This window comes from Natrix helvetica (assembly GCF_964273705.1).
Source record: "Natrix helvetica genome assembly, chromosome: 13".
NCBI classification, from domain to species: Eukaryota; Metazoa; Chordata; class Lepidosauria; order Squamata; family Natricidae; genus Natrix; species Natrix helvetica.
Window position 1 is genome coordinate 7,246,991 of NC_138557.1, and position 20,344 is coordinate 7,267,334.

The 20,344-nt window shown below is 44.9% G+C and overlaps 1 protein-coding gene across 1 annotated transcript in view; it reads left to right on the forward strand.

Moving 5' to 3' along the window:
* The window catches only part of SNX29 (sorting nexin 29), a 146,720-nt gene that overhangs the window by 23,754 nt on the left and 102,622 nt on the right, over window positions 1–20,344 (forward strand). The window contains exons 11-14 of the mRNA XM_081965909.1: window positions 1,081–1,163; window positions 6,642–6,705; window positions 8,802–8,930; window positions 10,822–10,904. Coding sequence (XP_081822035.1) covers window positions 1,081–1,163; window positions 6,642–6,705; window positions 8,802–8,930; window positions 10,822–10,904 — 359 coding nt within the window. The remainder of the gene's footprint in view (window positions 1–1,080; window positions 1,164–6,641; window positions 6,706–8,801; window positions 8,931–10,821; window positions 10,905–20,344) is intronic.

Here is a 20,344-nt window from a genome sequence, read left to right on the forward strand (position 1 = left end):
TGGCGTGCTACCCTTTCTATTATTCTGCTATGAATTTTCTATCGTGGGAAAATGGGAGGGCGGGGATTGTATGGAATTGGATGCTATGTAGCCATAACGAAATTCTTTCTAGAAAGCCAAGGTCATCCTTTGTGTCTGCACCTCTGCACCTGACCGGAACTGGATGGGTGGAAGCTGCCAGCATGGCAGTGGGAGATTGGACCATGGGATGGACTGGTGGGTCTGGGGGCAAGATCTTGAACTTTCACCTGGGTGGGGAAAACCGGGAAGCTTTCAGATTCGGGTTTTCCCAGATGTGCCAACACGGCTCTCGTAATCAGTTGGAACTTTGAGCAATACTTTGCTTTGGACTCCGATTTACTTTTGGATGCTATTTGGAACCCCCGACATTTCCACACTTAGGACCGTCGTTGCAGCATCCCCAAGGTCACATGATCAAAATTCAGCCGCTTGGCCATCTTAGATTCATACGTCTTGATGCCAGAGTTTCGATTCGAACGATGTAGTGGTCCGTGTTGCCTATGGGAGTCTTCCTTGGATAGCAAAGGCCATATTAATGGGAATGGAGAGTTCCCCTCTGCCAAGGCTCCTAGGGGGTGATTTGATGAAGCTGGAGCGAATTATTTGCGACTCCTGCTTCAGTTATTCTAATTGTTTTAGGTCAGGGATGGCGAGTGCCCAAAAGGGAGCACTTCTAGTGCGCATAGCACTTTGGGTATGCTCACACGCTCATCTAGGCCACAACCAGGAAGAGGAGCTGCCCAGGGGCCATGCGCATGTCAGAAAATGAACTTCCGATTCCCGGTGCGCCTTGCAGTTACTGCCGCGCATGCGCGCACGGCAGTCCACCAGCCAGCACGCATGCTCACACCAGAAAATTGAAAGCCGGGTCTTCCGGTTTCCAGCACTATGCACGCCAGCCGATCGTCATGCGCGCATGCGTGCCAGGAACGGCGACGTCAGGCATGCCAGGCAACATGGCTCCGCGTGGCACTTCGGGCATGCGTGCCATAGGTTTCGACATCACGGTTTTTAGGTTGCGCTTTTCTTCTTAGCCGATCTCCCTCTCTGTTTTTGCAGGGTAGAAACCAGCTCTCCCGTTCACAAGAATGCATTAACCGAACTTCTGCCTTCGGATAGCATGCCAGAATCCATGACTGTGGGTAAGGTAGCTCTTCAACCATACTTGGTTGAATTTTTCTTGCTTTTGTTTTTAATCCTTTTGATCGTTAGGAAAAAGTTTGGTCCAAACACGTTGCCATCTGGGGAGACCCTCAGCACTAGGTTTGTTGAGGCTTTCTATTTACTGCTTGTTGCTGCTTTGTGGTTGTTTTGTGAGTTGCGAAGACCCATCACAACCCCATGGACCACGTTCCTCCAGGACTTCCTGTCCTCTACCATCGTCTGGAGTCCATTCAAGCTCACGCCGACTGCTTCGGTGACTCCATCCAGCCCCCTCATTCTCTGCCATCCCCTTCTTCTTTTGCCCTCCATCGTTCCCAACATTAGGCTTTTGTCCAGTGAGTCCTTCCTTCTCATTAGGTGGCCAAAGTCTTTGAGTTTCCTCTTCAGGATCTGGCCTTCTAAAGAGCAGTCAGGGTTGATCTCCTCTAGGACTGACCGGTTGGATGGCCTTGCAGTCCAAGGGACTCGCAAAAGTCTTCTCCAGCACCAGAGTTCAAAGGCCTTAATCTTCTCCAGGGAGTCCTTCCTTCTCATGAGGCGGCCAAAGTCTTTGAGTTTCCTCTTCAGGATCTGGCCTTCTAAAGAGCAGTCAGGGTTGATCTCCTCTAGGACTGACCGGTTGGATTGTTGCTGCTAAATATTTTTAAGTATTTGCCTAAACCACAAATATTTAACTTCAGAACTGAAGGAGGGACCAAACTGCTCAATCGAGGCTATTCTAGTATTAGGAGATGGAACTCCTAACTGTGTGAATGCGACTTGACTGATTATTTTATAAACCTCATCATAGTACAGGTAGTCGTAACTTAACAACAGTTCGTTTAGTGACTGATGAAGTTACAGTGGCGCTGAAAAAAGTGACTTATGACCATTTTTCACACTTGCAACCTCATGTGGTCATGTCATCAATACAGATACAGATTAACCGAGATGGAAGGGACCTTGTAGGTCATCTAATCCAACCCACCACCCGCCCAAGCAGGAGACCACACACTATTTCTGACACATGGCAGTCCAGTCCCTTCTTGAAAGCTTCCAATGTTGGAGCATTCACAACTTCTGGAGGCAAGTTGTTCCATGGGTTGATTGTTCTCACTGTCAGAAAATTCCTCCTTATTTCCAGGTTGAATCTCTCTTTGTTCAGTCTCCATCCATTATTCCTTCTCTGGCCTTCGGCTTTGGAAAATAGCTTGACTCTCCTCCTCTCTGTGGCAGCCCCTCAAATATTGGAAGACTGCTCTCATGTCTCCCCTGGTCCTTCTCTTCACTAGACTGGCCAGGCCCAGTTCCTGCAACTGTTCTTCATATGTTTTAGCCTCCAGCCTTTGCTCATCTTAGATTCAGATTAACAGAGTTGGAAGGGACCTTGTAGGTCATCTAGTCCAACCCTCCCTGCCCAAGCAGAAGACCCTACACCATTTCTTCCAGCCTCTCCTTGAAAGCTTCCAGTGATTGAAGCTCCCACAACTTCCAAAGGAAACTTCTGTTCCACTGAATATAGAATACCAGAGTTGGAAGGGACCTTCTAGGACATCTAGTCCAACCCTCCCTGCCCAAGCAGGAGACCATACACTATTTCTGACAGATGGCAGTCTAGTCTCTTCTTGAAAACTTCCAGTGATTGAAGCTCCCACAACTTTCCGAAGGCAACTTCTGTTCTTTCATTGGATTGTTCTCACTGTCGGAAAATTCCTGCTTATTTCCAGGTTGAATGTCTCCTGGGTCAGTTTCCATCCATTATTCCTTGTCTGGCCTTTGGGTGCTTTGGAGAATAGCTTGACCCCCTCCTCTCTGGGGCAGCCCCTCAAATATTGGAAGACTGCTCTCATGTCTCCCCTGGTCCTTCTCTTCACTAGACTGGCCATGCCCAGTTCCTGTAACCATTAATGGTCTGTTTAGATGCTTGGCATCTAAATATTTAGATGCTTTGGCAACTGACTCATACTTATGACGGTTGCAGTATCCCGGGGTCACGTGATCCCCTTTTGCGACCTTCCGACAAAGTCAAATGGGGAAGTCAGTTTCACTTAACAACCACGTTACTAACGTAAAGGAAGGTCGTAAAATGGTGGCAAAACTCGACAAAATGTTTCACTTAGCAAAAAAAAAAAAATGGGGCTCAATTGTGGCCGTAAGTCGAGGACTACCGCTAATTTTTGCGGCACCACGCAACCAAGTCCTCGTCTGAGAAAGGTTTCCGATCCAAGGAAGATTTAGTAACACCGGTTGTCCAGGAGGGGGCAGCATTGCCTTTGGGTTTTGCTGATTCTGTATAGCTGTACCCAGCAATTGGCTTTTTTTTTTTCTTAGTGGCTTTGGGCATTTAAGTGGATGGGCAGTAAACTTGATTGGCAGAGACCTGGGAAGATGACTTACTTCCCTATCCCTAGCCTTAACAAAAAAAACCACAACTCATGGGGGTTGTGAATGTTTTAAAAAAACACAATCCAGAAAACCTGCTCGCACGAATGCTACAAATCCCTGGTGTTCATTGAAATGAGTAACTTTCCTCCTCCTGGTTTCTACATGACCTTGCAAAAGAGGTGATGTTTGCTTTGAGAGCCGCAATAACTTGCTTGAAGGGGTTTCTCGAAGCAGCAGCTTTTGTTTGATTAATTCAGGGGTTTTTTTTTTTTTTGGGCTGACGTTTGAAAAAAAAGTTGGACGACTTTGATGAGCAGCGGAGGGAATGCGATGTTGACACAAATTCCGAGTGTACTCCTTCTTACACTCCTTAGTGAAGTTGGTGAAACTCTCAAGTTTATGATAGTGATTTTGGGATCCAATCTGGTGTCAAAAGTAGCTTAGCTTGGATAAGAACTAATTGCTACGTGCCCTCCATAAAATGCTCAAGGTCGCCGGTCAGGATCGAACTGCTGGCAGTCAGCAGAGTTAGCCTGCAATACTGCATTCTGACCACTACACACCATGGATTTATAAATTACACTACATTCTGACCACTACACACCATGGATTCAGTTTATAAATCGAATAAATGAAAATGAATGAATGAAATGGATGGATGGAAGGAAGGAAGGAAGGAGAGGGAGAGAAAAGGAAGATCAACAGCAATAACACTTAGACTTATATACCACTTCACAGTGCTTTATAGCCCTCTCTAGGCAGTTTATAGAGTCAGCCTCTTGCCCCCAACAATCTGGGTCCTCATTTGATGGAAGGATGAGTGAATCTTGAGCCCGACATGATCGAACCTCTGACAGTTGGCAGAGTTAGACTGCAATACTGCATACTAACCACTGCGCACCATGGAAGGAAGAAGAAAAGGAAGAGCAATAGCAATAGCGCTTAGATTTATATGCCACTTTCCAGTGCTTTCCAGCCCTCTCTAAGTGGTCTACTGAGTCAGCCTATTGCCCCCAACAATCTGGGTCCTCATTTGACCCACCTTGGAAGGATGGAAGAATGAGTCAACCTTGACCTCGACATGATCGAATCTCTGGCAGTTGGCAGAGTTAGACTGCAATACTGCATTGTAACCACTGCGCCACCAGGGCTCCTATTAGCTTGTCGATCAGAAAGGTCGGCAGCTTGGCGGTTCGAATCCCTAGTGCCGCATAATGGAGTGAGCTCCCGTGACTTGTCCCAGCTTCTGCCAACCTAGCAGTTTGAAAGCATGTAAAAAAATGCAAGTAGAAAAACAGGGACCACCTTTAGTGGGAAGAGAACAGCGTTTCGTGCGCCTTCGGAGTTTAGTCATGCCAGCCAAATGACCACGGAGACGTCTTTGGACAGCGCTGGCTCTTTGGCTTTGAAACAGAGATGAGCACTGCCCCCTAGAGTCAGGAACGACTAGCACATATATGGGAGGGGAGCCTTTACCTTTCTATATATCTAATGGCATAGGTAGATAGGTAGATAGGTAGATAGATAGATAGATAGATAGATAGATAGATAGATAGATAGATAGATAGATAGATAGATGATAGATAGATAGATAGATGATAGATAGATGGATGATAGATAGATAGATAGATAGATAGATAGATAGATAGATAGATAGATAGATGATAGATAGGTAGATAGATGATAGGTAGGTAGGGAGGGAGGTAGATAGAAAGATAGATAGATAGATAGATAGATAGAAAGATAGATAGATAGATAGATAGGTAGGTAGGTAGGTAGATAGGTAGATAGATAGATAGATAGATAGATAGATAGATAGATAGATGATAGATAGATAGATAGATAGATAGATAGATAGATAGATAGATGATAGATAGATAGATAGATAGATAGATAGATAGATGATAGATAGGTAGATAGGTAGGTAGGGAGGTAGATAGAAAGATAGATAGACGATAGACAGACAGATAGATAGATAGATAGATGGATAGAGATATATTTGCAAAAGATTTATTTTTTTAGCTTTTTCCCCCATTTCTTTTTTTTCTCCAAGGGAACAGCTTCTGAACAATGAAGCTTCCAGCCTGTTGCATAGCAACTTAACTTGCTAAACATGTTGCAGGTGTAACATGCGGAATACGGGATGACGTTAACGCTATCTCAGCTTTTCCGACAAGCGGTTTTTAGCAGCCTTGCAACATGTGAGAGCTGAAGGAGAACTTTTCCTGCCTTCCAAGTCTCTTGTTTTAAATAACTTTGTTCCCCCCCCCCCCCCCCCAAAAGATGCAAAGTTCAGTTCGGCAGTTCAAATCTCATCGGCTCAAGGTTGACTCAGCCTTCCATCCTTCCGAGGCTGGTAAAATGAGGACCCAGATTGTTGGGGGCAAGAGGCTGACTCTGTAAACCGCTTAGAAAGGGCTGTAAAGGATTGTGAAGTGGTATATAAGTCTAAGGGCTATTGCTACATATCATCCATCCATCCATCCATCCATCCATCCATCCATCCATCTCTCTGCATCTCTATCTCTCTATCTCTATCTCTATGAGCCATGATGGCGCAGCGGTGAGAATGCAGTATTGCAGCTAACTCTGCCAGCAGTTCGATTCTCACCGGCTGTAAAGCACTGCAAAGCGGTAGAAAAGTCTAAGCGCTCTTGCTATCAAAGGACCCCACAGTTGAGCCACAAATATGTTCTTCTATCAGCTTTTCTACGTTTGGAAAGATGCTGATCTAGAACAGAGCTCTTCTAAATAATAAACCTCTGATCGGGTGCCATTTACCTGTTGTATTTCCCTCCTCTTGAACTCCGCAAAGCCTTTGACTCGATGGAGGGTTTTAGATTAGTGGGGGCGGCGGGGGGGGGAGGGGGGAGGCTGTTTGAGGAAGTGCCGATAGCCGTTTGTGTTAACTAAAAAAAAACAGTTAAAATAAGAAAAATGAAGCCAGGCGAACTCTAACCGAAACGCAAATACCCGTGCTCGTGTGGCGTGAATTGAAGGACTGTTGTGCATGAGATGACTCGGTGTTCATTATAAAGAATAATAGAGTTAATTTTGTCTGTTTTTTTTCCCTCCCCCTCCCCACCACCAAGTGGAACTTCGGCAAGCTATTTTAGCCATGATGAACAGAAAGCATGAACTGGAAGAACAGACGAGGTAAACCCAACGATGCTTCGGGTCAGTTATATGTGTCAGCCCTCAGGCTGCCATCCAGGGGGACCCTGCCCATCAACATGCCCACCAGGCAACGCTGCCACCTTGGTGTTGCCTCTCTGATGTCGATTGAGCCTGTAGCTGCAGGTGGCTCTTCTACTCAGGTGCAACTGCCTCCTCTGATGTAACCCTTCTACTCGGATGTGGCTAACCAGGAAAGAGGCTATGATGACGCTGAGTGGGGGTGTGGCTGGAGGTGTGGCTCATGGTGATTGGTGATTGGTGATGGTGGGTGGGTGTCATCTGGGTGGAGTTGTGGGTGGAGCTTGGCGGGGTAATGGTGTATATATATGCGTGATGGCGTTAACGTGGTTAGTTAACATGGTTAACTTGGACAGAGACGGAATTGAAGTTGATTTGAGGTTGAACAATCCTTTTTTTTTTTTTAAATTGAATTTTATTTACAAATGTGTGAAATACACACACACACACACACACAAAACGTAGACGTACACCACGTTTATACTGCAATACGAACAGGAGCTTCCTGTTCTTTCTTAATAGCGACGGCCAATCGATATCGCTCAAGAGGTTGAACAATCCTTTACAGCAGGGGTGTCCATGTTTGGCTGGCTGGGGAATTCTGGGAGTTGAAGTCCACAAGTCTTAAAGTTCCCAAGTTTGGACACCCCTGCTTTACAGTCATAAACGAAGAGATTTGACCAAGCCCCAAATGACGACACAGTGAAATCCAGACGTCTCCAATCCTTTATTTGCTCACACCTAGTCGACGGACTTTTGCCAGGCTAAAGTTACAATCCACCAACGTAATAACTCGGTTTCCCTGAAAATAAGACCTCTCCGGATAATAAACCCGATCGGGCTTTTGAACGCATTTGCTAAAAGAAGCCTTCCCCGAAAAGAAACCCTCCCCGAAAATATTTAACTGCATGTGCAGCCAGTTCCCACTATTTCCTGGGGGGGGACATGCCCCATGTGCCCCCCCCCCCATGTATCTGCCATCCATATGGAACAGCCTCATGGAGGCCACTACCGCTAGCCCTAGCTACCACACCCCTTCTCTTCGTGGCGGAAGGAAGAGGGGGGAACAACCTGTGCCTTCTGATAACGCAAACACACACACAACACAACACACACAGATGGACACACAAAAGCCGAGTGCTTTGAATGGCAGGTCCAGGGACGCTAGGGCTGGCAAGAGTGTGCCAGAAACGGAGACAGAACTTCCGGCCCTCTCTGGATCAGCTGATCCGCGGGCCGAGGTTAAGGGCACCTCAAAAATAATAAGATCTCCCCGAAAAGAAGGCCAAGTGCTTATTTCGGGGGTCCAGAGAAAATGAGACCCTGTCTTTATCTCTCAGAGTATATCAACCATGTTTCCCCGGATTCTCGGGTGTAGCTACCTTCCCCATCCAGTTCAGGATTGTTCTTTAGCTGTTCCCTTCGTCTGGCCGCTCTGTGCATGCGCACACTGGGAACAGGCTCCAGCTGTTCTTCTGCCTCACTGCTGTCTGACTCTGAAGGCAGCTGATAACTGGCATACGGCTCTGGCTCCTTCTCTGCCTCCGACACAGAGCCCTCATCAGAGCCTTCCCCAGACTCCAGGACTGGCCCAGGTTCCTCCCCAACCTCCTCACTGTCCGAATCTGCTGCCAGTTCCGCTGGCCACTGGCGGGCCACAACAAAGCCTTTAAGACTGATGTTAATTTATTGAGGTAGGCAAGGCCAGGAAACAAGACTCACAGAGAGTCTTGAAGCATACTCTTGAAAAAGAGAGTTAAGGTATTCTCACCCAACCTTCAAACCTCCTCAAAGCCCTTCCCTGCCTCAACTTGTACCTAACACAATCAAGGCAGCATCGCTTTGAATTTCTCTCTCACGCTTTCCCAAGACAGAGAGATCTTTTCTTGTGTGTGAGGTGGCGCCACCTCTTGCCCAGCTTCTACCTCACACTCATGGTGGGAAATCGCCAAGGCGCCTACGGGGACTCCTCTTCCTTTGGGTTCCCTCTGAAAAAGTTGGGTCTCGATTTCAGATTTCGGACAGTCCGTCTCTCACTTTTGCGCTCTTCTATGCAGTTCCTTGCGGAGCCTCTTGGAAGGTGAGATGGAACATTCGTCGGGACTCCGTCAAGAGGTGGACAACCTGAAGAAGAAAGTTTCAGAGCACGAAGAACACTATACAGTGAGGATCCAGGCCTTGGCAAGGTAGGGGAGTGGGCTGGGAGGTGGTCGTGCTTAAGGTTTCTGCAAAATAGCAATAGGGTCAACATATCCCCCCCCCCCCCAAAGGACCCAATCTGAGTCCTCATTTTACCCATCTTGGAAGGATGGAAGGATGAGTCAACCTTGAGCCCATCAGGATCAAACTGCTGGCAGTGGGCAGAGTTAACTATAGCAATAGCACTTAGGCTTATATACCGCTTCACAATCTTTTACAGCCCTCTCTAAGCAGTTTATAGAGTCAGCCTTTTGCCCCCAACAATCTGGGTCCTCATTTACCCGAGTTCGGAGGGATGGAAGGCTGAATCAACCTTGAGCCGGTGAGGCTTGAACTCCTGGCAGTGGGCAGAGTTAACTATAGCAACAGCAATATACTTATATACCGCTTCACGGTGCTTCACAGCCATCTCTAAGCGGTTTACAGAGTCAGCCTCTTGCCTCCAACAATCTGGTTCCTCATTTTACCCACCTCGGAAGGACGGAAGGCTGAGTCAACCTTGAGCCTGGTGAGATTCAAATTGCCAAATTGCAGGCAGCCGGCAGTCAACAGAAGTAGCCTGCAGTACCGCACTCTAACCACTGTGCAACCGTGGCTCATGATACGAGTCTGTTCTTTTGAACGATTGCTGCATCATAGGGAGAGTGGGGAGAAGAATAAATTCTACCCCAAGTAGTGCTCAACTTACAACCACTCGTTTAGCAACCATTCCAAGTTACGACGGATTCCTCCAAAAGTAGATCACAATCCAATTTGAAAGGTATGATGTCCACATCCACCGGTCATCCGATGGCATTTTGGGTGCTTGGCGACCAGCTCACCTTTATGCCTATTTCCACGTCACATGATTACAACTTTCAACTTTTGGGGGGCAGTTTCCAGTGTTTAATTTTCAGTTAAAAAAAAAAAAGCCTGTTGGTAAATTGGATTTACTTAGTGACCACTAGAAAAACAAAATCCTGAAATATTACGTCTGGTCATGTGATGTCTTGACTCAGGACCACAATGATTTATGACCATAATTCTGGATTCAACGTTGGTCTTAAGTCGAGGGCTTCCAGTATAATCAAAGATCCCAACTTATAAAACACCACTCAATTTTACCATTGCTATATACGGCGTAAAGGGCTCAGGGGCTAAGACGCTAAGCTTGTCAATCAGAAAGGTTGGCAGTTTGAATCCCTAGCACCGCGTAATGGAGTGAGCTCCCGTGACTTGTCCCAGCTTCTGCCAACCTAGCAGTTCTAAAACAAGTAAAAATGCAAGTAGGAAAATAGGAACCACCTTTGGTGGGAAGGGAACAGCGTTCCGTGCTCCTTCGGCGTTGAGTCATGCCAGCCACATGACCATGGAGACGTCTTCGGACAGCGCTGGCTCTTTGGCTTTGAAACGGAGATGAGCACCGCCCCCTACGATTAGCAGATATGTATGAGGGGAACCTTTACCTTATATATGGCGTTTCCAATTTATAACCTTTGCCCTAGCTGGCTAGTTTTTAAAAGCTAAAATGCTTTCAGTAAGCAAAGTGCTTTGATTCTTGGCATGGAGCAATTATCTTAGCTTTCTCACCAACTAACTCCCAATGCTGTTTTCTGCCTCTCCACTCCTAGGAAATCAGAAGGATCAGCTGCTTAAAATGCCTTCAGGAGCTTCATTAAAATTTCATTGTTATGTAATGTATATTCCTTTGCCAGAGAGGCAGTTGCAAAGTGGCTGAAAAAGGCCTGATGTAATGTAGTTGGCATTGGGTATATCTCTGCATTGGCAAACCTGTTAAAGGAAACTCAGAAGGGGCAAAGACCTAAGCGACATTAACAGAGTGATTTGACTGGCTTGACTAAAAATAACTCTCCCATCTTCCTGTTCTTGGCCTTGCAGGGAGAATGAGGTGCTCAAAGTCCAGCTAAAGAAATACGTCGGGGCTGTCCAGATGTTGAAAAGAGAAGGTCAAACCATGGACGGTGAGTGGGACTCTCCATTCCTAGGAATAGAAATCTCCCTGTTTCAGTGGCTTCCAACAAGCCAGGCCAATGGGGGAAGCCGGATTGGCTCAACCATTCTGTGATTTAATTAATGACTCCAACACAAAGGTCATAGGAGAAATTTCCTGACAGTTAGAGCAATTAATCAGTGGAACAGAAGTTGCCTCCAGAAGTTATAAATGCCCCAACACTGGAAGTCTTTAAGAAGATGTTGGATAGCCATCTGTCTGAAATGGTATAGGATTTCCTGCCTAAGCAAGGGGTTGGACTAGAAGGCCTCCAAGGTCCCTTCCGACTCTGCTATTATATTGTATTGTATTTTATTGTATTGTTGCATTGCATTGCATTGTAATCTAATCAATCAAATCTAATCCACAAAGAAGGAACCAAACTATTCTCCAAAGCACCTGAGGGTAGAACAAGAAGCAATGGGTGGAAACTAATCAAGGAGAGAAGCAACTTAGAATTGAGGAGAAATTTCCTGACAGTTTGAACAATTAACCAGTGGAACAGAAGTTGCCTCCAGAAGTTGTGAATGCCCCAACACTGGAAGTCTTTAAGAAGATGTTGGATAGCCGTTTGTCTGAAACGGTATAGGTTTTCCTGCCTAGGCAGGGGGTTGGACTAGAAGACCTCCAAGGTCCCTTCCAACTCTGCTATTGTATTGTATTGTGAAGTGGCACCAAATGCTGTGTTGAATAACTAGGTGACTGAAAGGAGGAAGTACGCTTGTTTAAAAACTAATATAAAATTAGTTTAATAACTCATTTTCTCGTTGGAGGAAATTTAATCCTTTGACAAGCAGTTTAAAAAATCCTTTTATTTCTCTTCCAGTGCTTAAGCTATAGAAACAATTTTCTATTGGCATTCACAGCTGGAGCCTTCCAGTCAGAGACTCTGCTGAGCTCCTGCAGGAATTAAAAGACTTAATTTCTGTTTGGGCAACAGTGGAAATCAATATAGACCCGCCTTGCTTCTTAAAAGTATTACTGTGTCATTCTCCCTCCCCTCCCCTCCTTGCAAGGATTAACTAAATATGTATACCAAGCTGGTTGGTGTCTTTGTTTGGCCAAATGTACTTACAAAACGAAACTTTCCTTCTTCCCCCAATTCTCCATTCCAGGGGAAAAAATCCTCTTTTGAAAGTTTAAATTTGGATTTTTGCAAACCGGGAGACAGAGATTTGCAGGGATTTATGCAAAAAGTTTGGTTCTGGTTTAATATTAGGCAATGTGCCTAATATTCTCTTAGGTCAGTGATGCTTAACCTTTTTGTTGTTGAGTGTCAAAAATGCAAGCATGCACCCATAATGCAAAGCCCCCCATGCATGCGCGCATACCCCCCCCCACGTGTGCCACACTGCTCGCCTCCAAGCTGAGCATGGTATTTCCTCCAGGGGGCGGGGGGGCATTTTTGCCCTCCCCCAAGGTTCCAGGAAAGCCTCCGGAATCTGGGGAGGGGGAAAACGGCCTCCCCCGGTGCTCCGGAAGGCCGAAAATCAGCTGGCCGATGTGCCGGCACCTGTGGCATGTGTGCCATAGGTTTGCCATCACGGTCTTAAGCCAATCCGTGGCACATAATATAGCCTTTATTGTCTTTGTACATCATTATACAATACATCATGGGACGCGGTGGCTCAGTGGCTAAGACACCGAGCTTTTCGATCAGAAAGGTCGGCGGCCATTCGAATCCCTAGCACTGCATAACGGAGCGAGCTCCCGTGACTTGTCCCAGCTTCTGCCAACCTAGCAGTTCGAAAGCGAGTAGAAATGCAAGTAGAAAAATAGGAGCCACCTTTGGTGGGAAGGGAACAGCGTTCCATGCACCTTCGGCGTTGAGTCATGCCGGCCACATGACCACGGAGACGTCTTCGGACAGTGCTGGCTCTTCGGCTTTGAAATGGAGATGAGCACCGCCCCCTAGAGTCGGGAACGACTAGCACATATGTGCGAGGGGAACCTTTACCTTTATAGAGTCCTCAACCATCACAAATGTTAGTTCGAGTGATGTCTGAATAGCGGCCACTTAGAAAATCTAAGAAGACGGTGTGCATGCTGAGAATATAATTCAACATATTAATTTACAGTCTTTTTCGATTTCTGAATGGGTTTTCTTTTTGTTTTGGAATATGGCCTGGGAAGATGTAAAATCCCATGACCGTTAGTTGTACACTTTTACCTTCTGTTGGAATGAATGGGCCGCGTACTCGCTTTCCCTGTAATGGGATTTAAGCATGACTCAATTTCTCTAAATTTAGGACAGTCAGATGTGATATCTGAGCTCCTTTCAGCCCAAAATGCTGTTATTTGAGGTCAGTGATTTTCGACAGAATATGGAAATAAATCCCCAGCACAGTTGGGATTTTTATGTGGCGTTTCCCCCCTCCCCTTTCCTCCGGTGACCATCTAAAAATTGAAAGAGAAGAGATTAAAAGCAGATTATTTAACACTTAAATTGCATTTTTTTAAAAAAACTCCCACTTTTTTGGGGGAGCAAGTGAAGTGCAGTAATTATTAACTGCGGATCTCCTTTTTTTTAAATTTAAAACACACGGCTGGTTTCTGGACCTCCTTTCTTAATCACTGTTTACAATTTATATCCAATTCCCCTTTTATCATGTCAATACAAATATTACATTATGATCATTATCAATCATTTATTTAACGACTTCCATCATCATTTCATTTTTATTTTTTGGTCTTAGTTTAACTAAATTTGAATGACTCTCTCTCTCTCTTTTTTAATATTATAAGCTTTTATATACAACAGAGTTTCTAAACTTCCTTTCATGATCACCATTTAGAATTTATACCAAATTTCCTCTTATCAAACCAATACATTATGTGTACACCGTTCTCATGATCCATTATTTATCTAACTACATCCATTATCACTTCATTTTTAACATAATGCTCTAATTTTTAACTAAATTTGACTAACATTTTATTAGTTTTCATATCTCAACCGGTGTCTTTCCAGCAACAGTAGAGCATCAATTTCTGAAGTTGAACGTGATGTTTGCTAGCTGTACAAGGGTGAACCAAAATACAGCTAAATTCTCTGGCAACCTTTCCATGACCTGCTGATAATTTATAGACCACAATTTTGGGGGAACTAAAGTGATTTTTATTCCCTTCGGTCTGCATGGATTTGATCAGGCCGTGATGCAGGTGTTTTATTATGCTGGCTTGTATTTTAAGAAAAAAAAATTATACATGAAGAGGATATTTTTAAGCCCCCTATAATATGATAAATTATCCTTCATTAGATGCTGGCTGGCTGTTCTTGGCTTTTTTGGAGGGTTTTTTTTGTGATTCATATAATTACGGCAGGGAAAACCTTGGCTGCTGCATTCTGCTGTGTTGGAATTACATGTAAACAAAGACACAATAAGCAGAGAAATTGAGTGGGATGGTCAGATTTTATAGAAGGGGGGAGAAATAAAAGAGGAGGTGGCGACAGAACGATTGCAAAACCTTTCTAAAAAATGAGTGGCTTTGCACCATGCTTTTTTAGTTGCCTTTCCGCCAGCTGTGGACTAAATTTCCACTGCAGATGCTAAAAATAAACTGGAGAGCTGTGTGCGTTTTATATTGCATGGGATGCAAAAATACCATTCTTTTTTGGACAGTGAGCAGGTTGGTTGGGGGGGGGGGGGAACATGGGCCAACATGGGAAACATGGTAGTTATGCAGATTGGGCTTTAGTCTGGAAAGATTAGCGTCAGATCCAAGGAGGACAAGAGGATTTAGTTTCCCTATTGTTGCTCACCTATAGACAGGAATCTCCAGTCTGAGCCGTCTCTTTTTAAAGGTAAAGGTTCTCCATCGCACATATGTGTTAGTCGTTCCCGACTCTAGGGGCCGGTGCTCATCTCCGTTTCAAAGCCGAAGAGCCAGCGCTGTCCGAAGACGTCTCCGTGGTCAAGTGGTCGGCATGACTCAACGCCAACGGCGCAAGGAACACTGTTCCCTTCCCACCAAAGGTGGTTCCTATTTTTCTACTTGCATTTTTTACGTGCTTTCGAACTGCTAGGTTGGTAGAAGCTGGGACAAGTAACGGGAGCTCTCTCCATTACGTGGCGCTAGGGATTCGAACCGCCGAACTGCCGACCTTTCTGATCGACAAGCTCAGCATCTCAGCCATCGTGCTACCGTGTCCCAATACTTATACACTTCCCCAATTACAAATCTCAAACCATTAAAAAAAAGTTTTAAAAAATCACAATTCATCACCTTTTAATGATCCCATAATCCCTTGTGGAGTGGGAGTCTGGGGAACTGAATGGAGCTGAACGATTATTGGCTGGATGCCCTTCCTGTCGCCAGTGCGGAGTTGATATCATAAAATAGCAGTAAAATTTAAAATGGCCCCCACCCAATCGCATTAGGACAGTGTTGGAGGTTTTAAGACGTGTGGAAAAATTTCCTAGCCAGCTACTCTACGATGTGTGGACTTCAACTCCCAGAATTCCCAGAACCCATGAATTTCCAGAAATCACATCTGAACTTCAACTCCCACAATTCATGCTGGCTGGGGAATCAGCTGCCAAGTTTAGAGACCCTGGTTTTAACTCAAAGGGCTTGCAAGATAGGCTGTTTGATTATTTTAGAAATCTCATTTTAAGTCATAGCGTCCCTTCTCTTTTTACAGTCTGGTAAATTAAGGCAGCTCCTTTCTATGTTTCTTTCTCTTTTCTGTTGTGCAGCTGCAGGCTGAATGTTACCTAGGTAGCCTTTGTCCTTTTGTCTTTCAAGGTTGGTCCCACGTACCATTGCGGAAACATCCTCCTGGATGTTGAATTGAAAGTCAATAGAGCTGTTTTTCCAGGGTTCTTTTTTTAAAATGTCGTAAGTCCTTGTAGATGTATGGATAATAGAATTATGTGTTTTGAATCTGTCAGCTAGCCTCATCCTTTTGGCTGTCCTTGAGAATGCGAGACCCATCGGCGGCGTGGAGATTTTCATTAGCGGCCCTTCTCCATCAAAACAAGTAGACGATTGGTAATTAATTAATTAGTAGCATTTGGTGATTAATCAATTAGGCAATTAGCATTTTTTCTTCATTATTGAAGAAATTAAATTATTGAATTTAAGAGGTCATATTTCTGGGTCTTCATATGGGGGCAGGAAGTGTTTCAGCATAGGGCCTCCTCCAGGTGCCGTCCACCAGACAGTGTCGAGGGGCGGCGCCTAGGAGTAGAGCCTTCTCTGTGGCGGGCCCAGCCCTGTGGAATGACCTCCCCCCGGATATTAGGAATACCTCTGACCTCCGCTCCTTTCGTGTAAAGCTCAAGACCCACCTTTTTCAAGTTGCTGGCCTGGCTCAACTTTGATCCAACTATATCGCTCCTGACGGGTTTTTTATTTGGGGTATTTTAATTGCATTCAATTTATTTAGGGGTTTTTAAACATTGTGTTTTTACTTGTTTTTATCTATCAGTTCACCTCCTCCTTGTATATGTCGTATATATGTCTTGGTATATGTTTTGTTATATGTATGTCGATATATTTATTTCCTATGTTTTGTTGTACGCCGCCCCGAGTCCTTCGGGAGAGGGTGCGGCTAAGAAATAAATATTTATTATTATTATTATTATTATTATTATTATTATTATTATTATTATTATTATTATTATTATTATTATTATAGCATGGATTGTGGTGATATCTCAAGCGTTGTAAGAATTCTAGAACCAATCTATTTTACTTCTATCCCTGTGAAATATGAAAAAAAAATATATATCTTTAAACACACCCAAAGGTGCTTTTTTTTCCCAAGAGGCAATGGGACTGCCTGGTTTTGCTTTGAAGACGTTTCACTTCTCACCCAGGAAGCTTCTTCAGCTTCTTTGAAAAAAAGCACCTTTGGGATAACCATACCTGGATGACTGAGAATCTCCATAGACAAACACCAAAAGCCATTAAAACAAGAACCAACATTTAAATGTCTAGCCATCTAACCATCTCCTCCTCTGCCATCCCTTTCTCCTTCTTGCCTTCAATCTTTCCCAACGTGAGAGTCTTCTCCAAGGAGTCCACTCTTTGCATGTATGTATTTAGTTTCAAATAGTTTTAATTGTCACAGCTTCCTCGCACCTTACCTAAGAAGAACAATCTTGTGAAGGTAGGATGGGCCGAGAAAGAATGATTGGTCCCAGAGTCTTCAAGGAAGCTTCCATGACTGAAGGTGTTCTGGGCCAGTCTTAGCAGAAACAGGAGACAGACTCCTTGTCACGAAAAAAAAACCCCTCTTTATTTCTCTCTTGTGAATGAATGGGCATCCACACATCATCCTTCCATCCTTCCCAGGTGGGTAAAATGAGGACCCAGATTATTGGGGGCAAGAGGCTGACTCTGTAAACCGCTTAGAGGGGGCTGTAAAAGCAGTACGAAGCGGTATATAAGTGCTATTGCTGTTGCTCTTCCTTTTATCCTTCCTTCCTTCCTTCCTTCCTTCCTTCCTTCCTTCCTTCCTTCCTTCCTTCCTTCCTCCTTCCTTCCTTCCTTCCTCCCTCCCTCCCTCCCTCCCTCCCTCCCTCCCTCCCTCCCTCCTTCCTTCCTTCCTTCTTCCTTCCTTCCTTCCTTCCTTCCTTCCTTCCTTCCATGGTGTGCAGTGATTAGAATGCAGTAGTAGGCACTACTCAGCCGATCCTGACTGGCTCAAGGTTGACTCAAGCCTTCCATCCTTCCAAGGCCAGTAAAATGAGGAGCCAGATTGTTTGGGGGCAAGAGGCTGACTCTGCAAACCCACGTAGAGAGGGGCTGTGAAAGCACTGTGAAGCGGGATATAAGTCTTAAATCCTGTTGCTATTGCTACATACTGCACGGTAACTGTCAGTGCTTCCTACTGAAAAACGTCACACAGCTAAGCTGAGCGATTTGGCTCGGAACCAGACGAGCAGCTGCAAAACTGAGTACATTTGCTTAAGTTTGGCACTGCCTTCGGTCTGTTTGTTAGTACAGTTTTAAATTGAGTTTCAACGTACAATGAGGCAAACGAAGCTTCCAGATTGTCATGGCATTTGAGAAAGACCTTGGGAGACTGAGCGAAAAGATGCTGCCAAGGGAACGGGGAGATAAGAGACAGCATAGCCCGCAGCTGCATAAATGAGTGGAGGAAAGAGGATCAGGAGGGACCCTCCCTAGTTTCTTGGGCTGGGCAGGAGGCAGAGGGAGAATCGTACTTTCAAACTTGCAAGATCCTATCAAAGTAGCCTCGCAGTAAAGTGGAATTGACTCGCCTGTGTTTGATTCTTACCTGTTTAACCCTGTAGGGATAACACAGGTAGCCTGAGAGTGAATGATCCATATATGCCAGTGTTTCTCAAACTTGGTGACTTTAAGTCCTGTGGACTTCAACTCCCAGAATCCCCCAGCCAGCATAGCCAGCATAGGGAATTCTGGAAGTTGAAGTTCACAGGACTTAAAGTTACCAAGGTTGAGGAACACTGGTACGTATATGCTGTCCTGGTTCGGATTTAATACCTATACTTGGCCTGCTGACAGAGAATGTTTGGGCTCTCCCTCAAACTTTGTATTTGTTTACAAGAATGGGTCCAAGACAGCTATAGATATACCTAAAAGAGAGAAAAAAAGGTAGATGGGTGCTTTGTTTGGAAAGGGAGGAAGGGAAGGAGGGAGGGAGGAAGGAAGGAAATCTAGCTGTAGATATTCAAAGAAGTAAGTAGGGAGGGAGGGAGATAGAGGAAGGAAGGAAGGAAATCTAGCTGTAGATATTCAGAGAAGTAAGAAGGGAGGGAGGGAGATAGAGGAGGGAAGGAAGGGAGGGAGGAGGGAGGGAAAGAGGAAGGGAGATAGTGGGAGGGATGAAGGAAGGAAGGAGATCTAGCTATAGATATTCAAAGAAGTAAGTAACTAAGTAGGGAGGGAGGGAGGGAGGGAGGGAGGGAGGGAGATGGAAGGAGGGATGAAGGAAGGAAATCCTAGCTATAGATATTCAAAGAAGTAAGTTAGTAGGGATGGAGGGAAGAAGATGGAGGAGGGAGGGAGGGAGGAAATCTAGCTATAGATATTCAAAGAAGTAAGTAAGTAAGGAGGGAGGGAGAGAGGGAGGGAGGAAGGGAGATGGTGGAAGGAAGGAGAGAGGAAGAAGGGAGATGGAAGGAGGGATGAAGGAGGGAAAAAAGGAAGGAAGGAAATCCTAGCTATAAATATTCAAAGAAGTAAGTAACTAAGTAAGTAAGGAGGAAGGGAGGGAGGGAGATGGAGGGAGGGATGAAGAAAGGAAAAAAAGAAGGAAGGAAATGTAGCTGTAGATATTCAAAGAAGTAAGTAGGGAGGGAGGGAGGGAGGGAGAAAGGAAGAGGGAGGGGTGATGATGATTTAATTTTTACTATTGGATTTATCTTCATGAAGTTTTATTATTGACATTCTCCATGAAGTCGCATTCCTCTTGGCTGGTTTTCCTCCCAAGTGATGGATTTGGGGATGGATTTTTTTGACCCCTTCAGAGTTGAGGCGATTGAAGCAGGTTTTAAGGCCTACACATGTGCACAAAACAATTCTAGACATTTCTTATCTCTGGTGTGTGCATGTGTTTGTGTGTGTGTGTGTGGGAGATGAGAAATCCTCTATCTGGGACTTCAATTCGCTCCTTTATTCGAGAGACTTGTAAGCCATTGCATTGCTCCGCTGCTTAGCTGCTGTTTTATCTGAAATATTGAGCTGCCGGTTTAAAGTTGCCAGTGGCGAGTAAGGCCATTCAGGGATCAACATTGCCATTTTATCTTCCATTAACCAGTATATTTTCCATCCTTCGTTTTGGGATTTTCTCCCCCCACAAACAGATATATATATATATATATATATATATATATATATATATTTTAAAAAAACCTTCCTGTCTAATGGCACGTGCCCCTCCAGAGTGCTTGCTTTTACAGAATACACAATCATGACCAAATAAAAAAATAAAAAAAATCCCCCCGCTGAATGTGATTAGTTTTAACTTCAGCTCTCAGCTCTCCCCCCCCCCTCTCTCTGTGTGTTGTGTGTGTGAGTGTGAATTACCGTTTTGTGTGAATCTAGGCCATTTGGTTGAAGGGTGATTTGATGCACTGTGTAAGCCCCGAAAATGGGTTAATTCAGCAATCTGGTTAAGCACATAATATACTGTAAACACAGCCGCCACTGAGTTCATCGCTTTAAGCTACAGCAAAGGGGAGTGGGTGGGATTTTTGTTGTAGTTGTTGTTGTCGTTATTGTTGGTCTCGGTTAAGCAAACTGATTTTTTTTTAGCACCCTTGCTGTTTCCTATGGCTTGGTTCAACTCGAAAAGGGGTGGGTTTCAAAAATTTTAGCAAGGGGTTCTCTGGGTGGGTGTGGCCTAGCCAGCCTCCTGCACCACGACCGGGAAAGGGCGTTTTTGCCTTCCCTGGGCTCCTGAGGTTTTCTTTG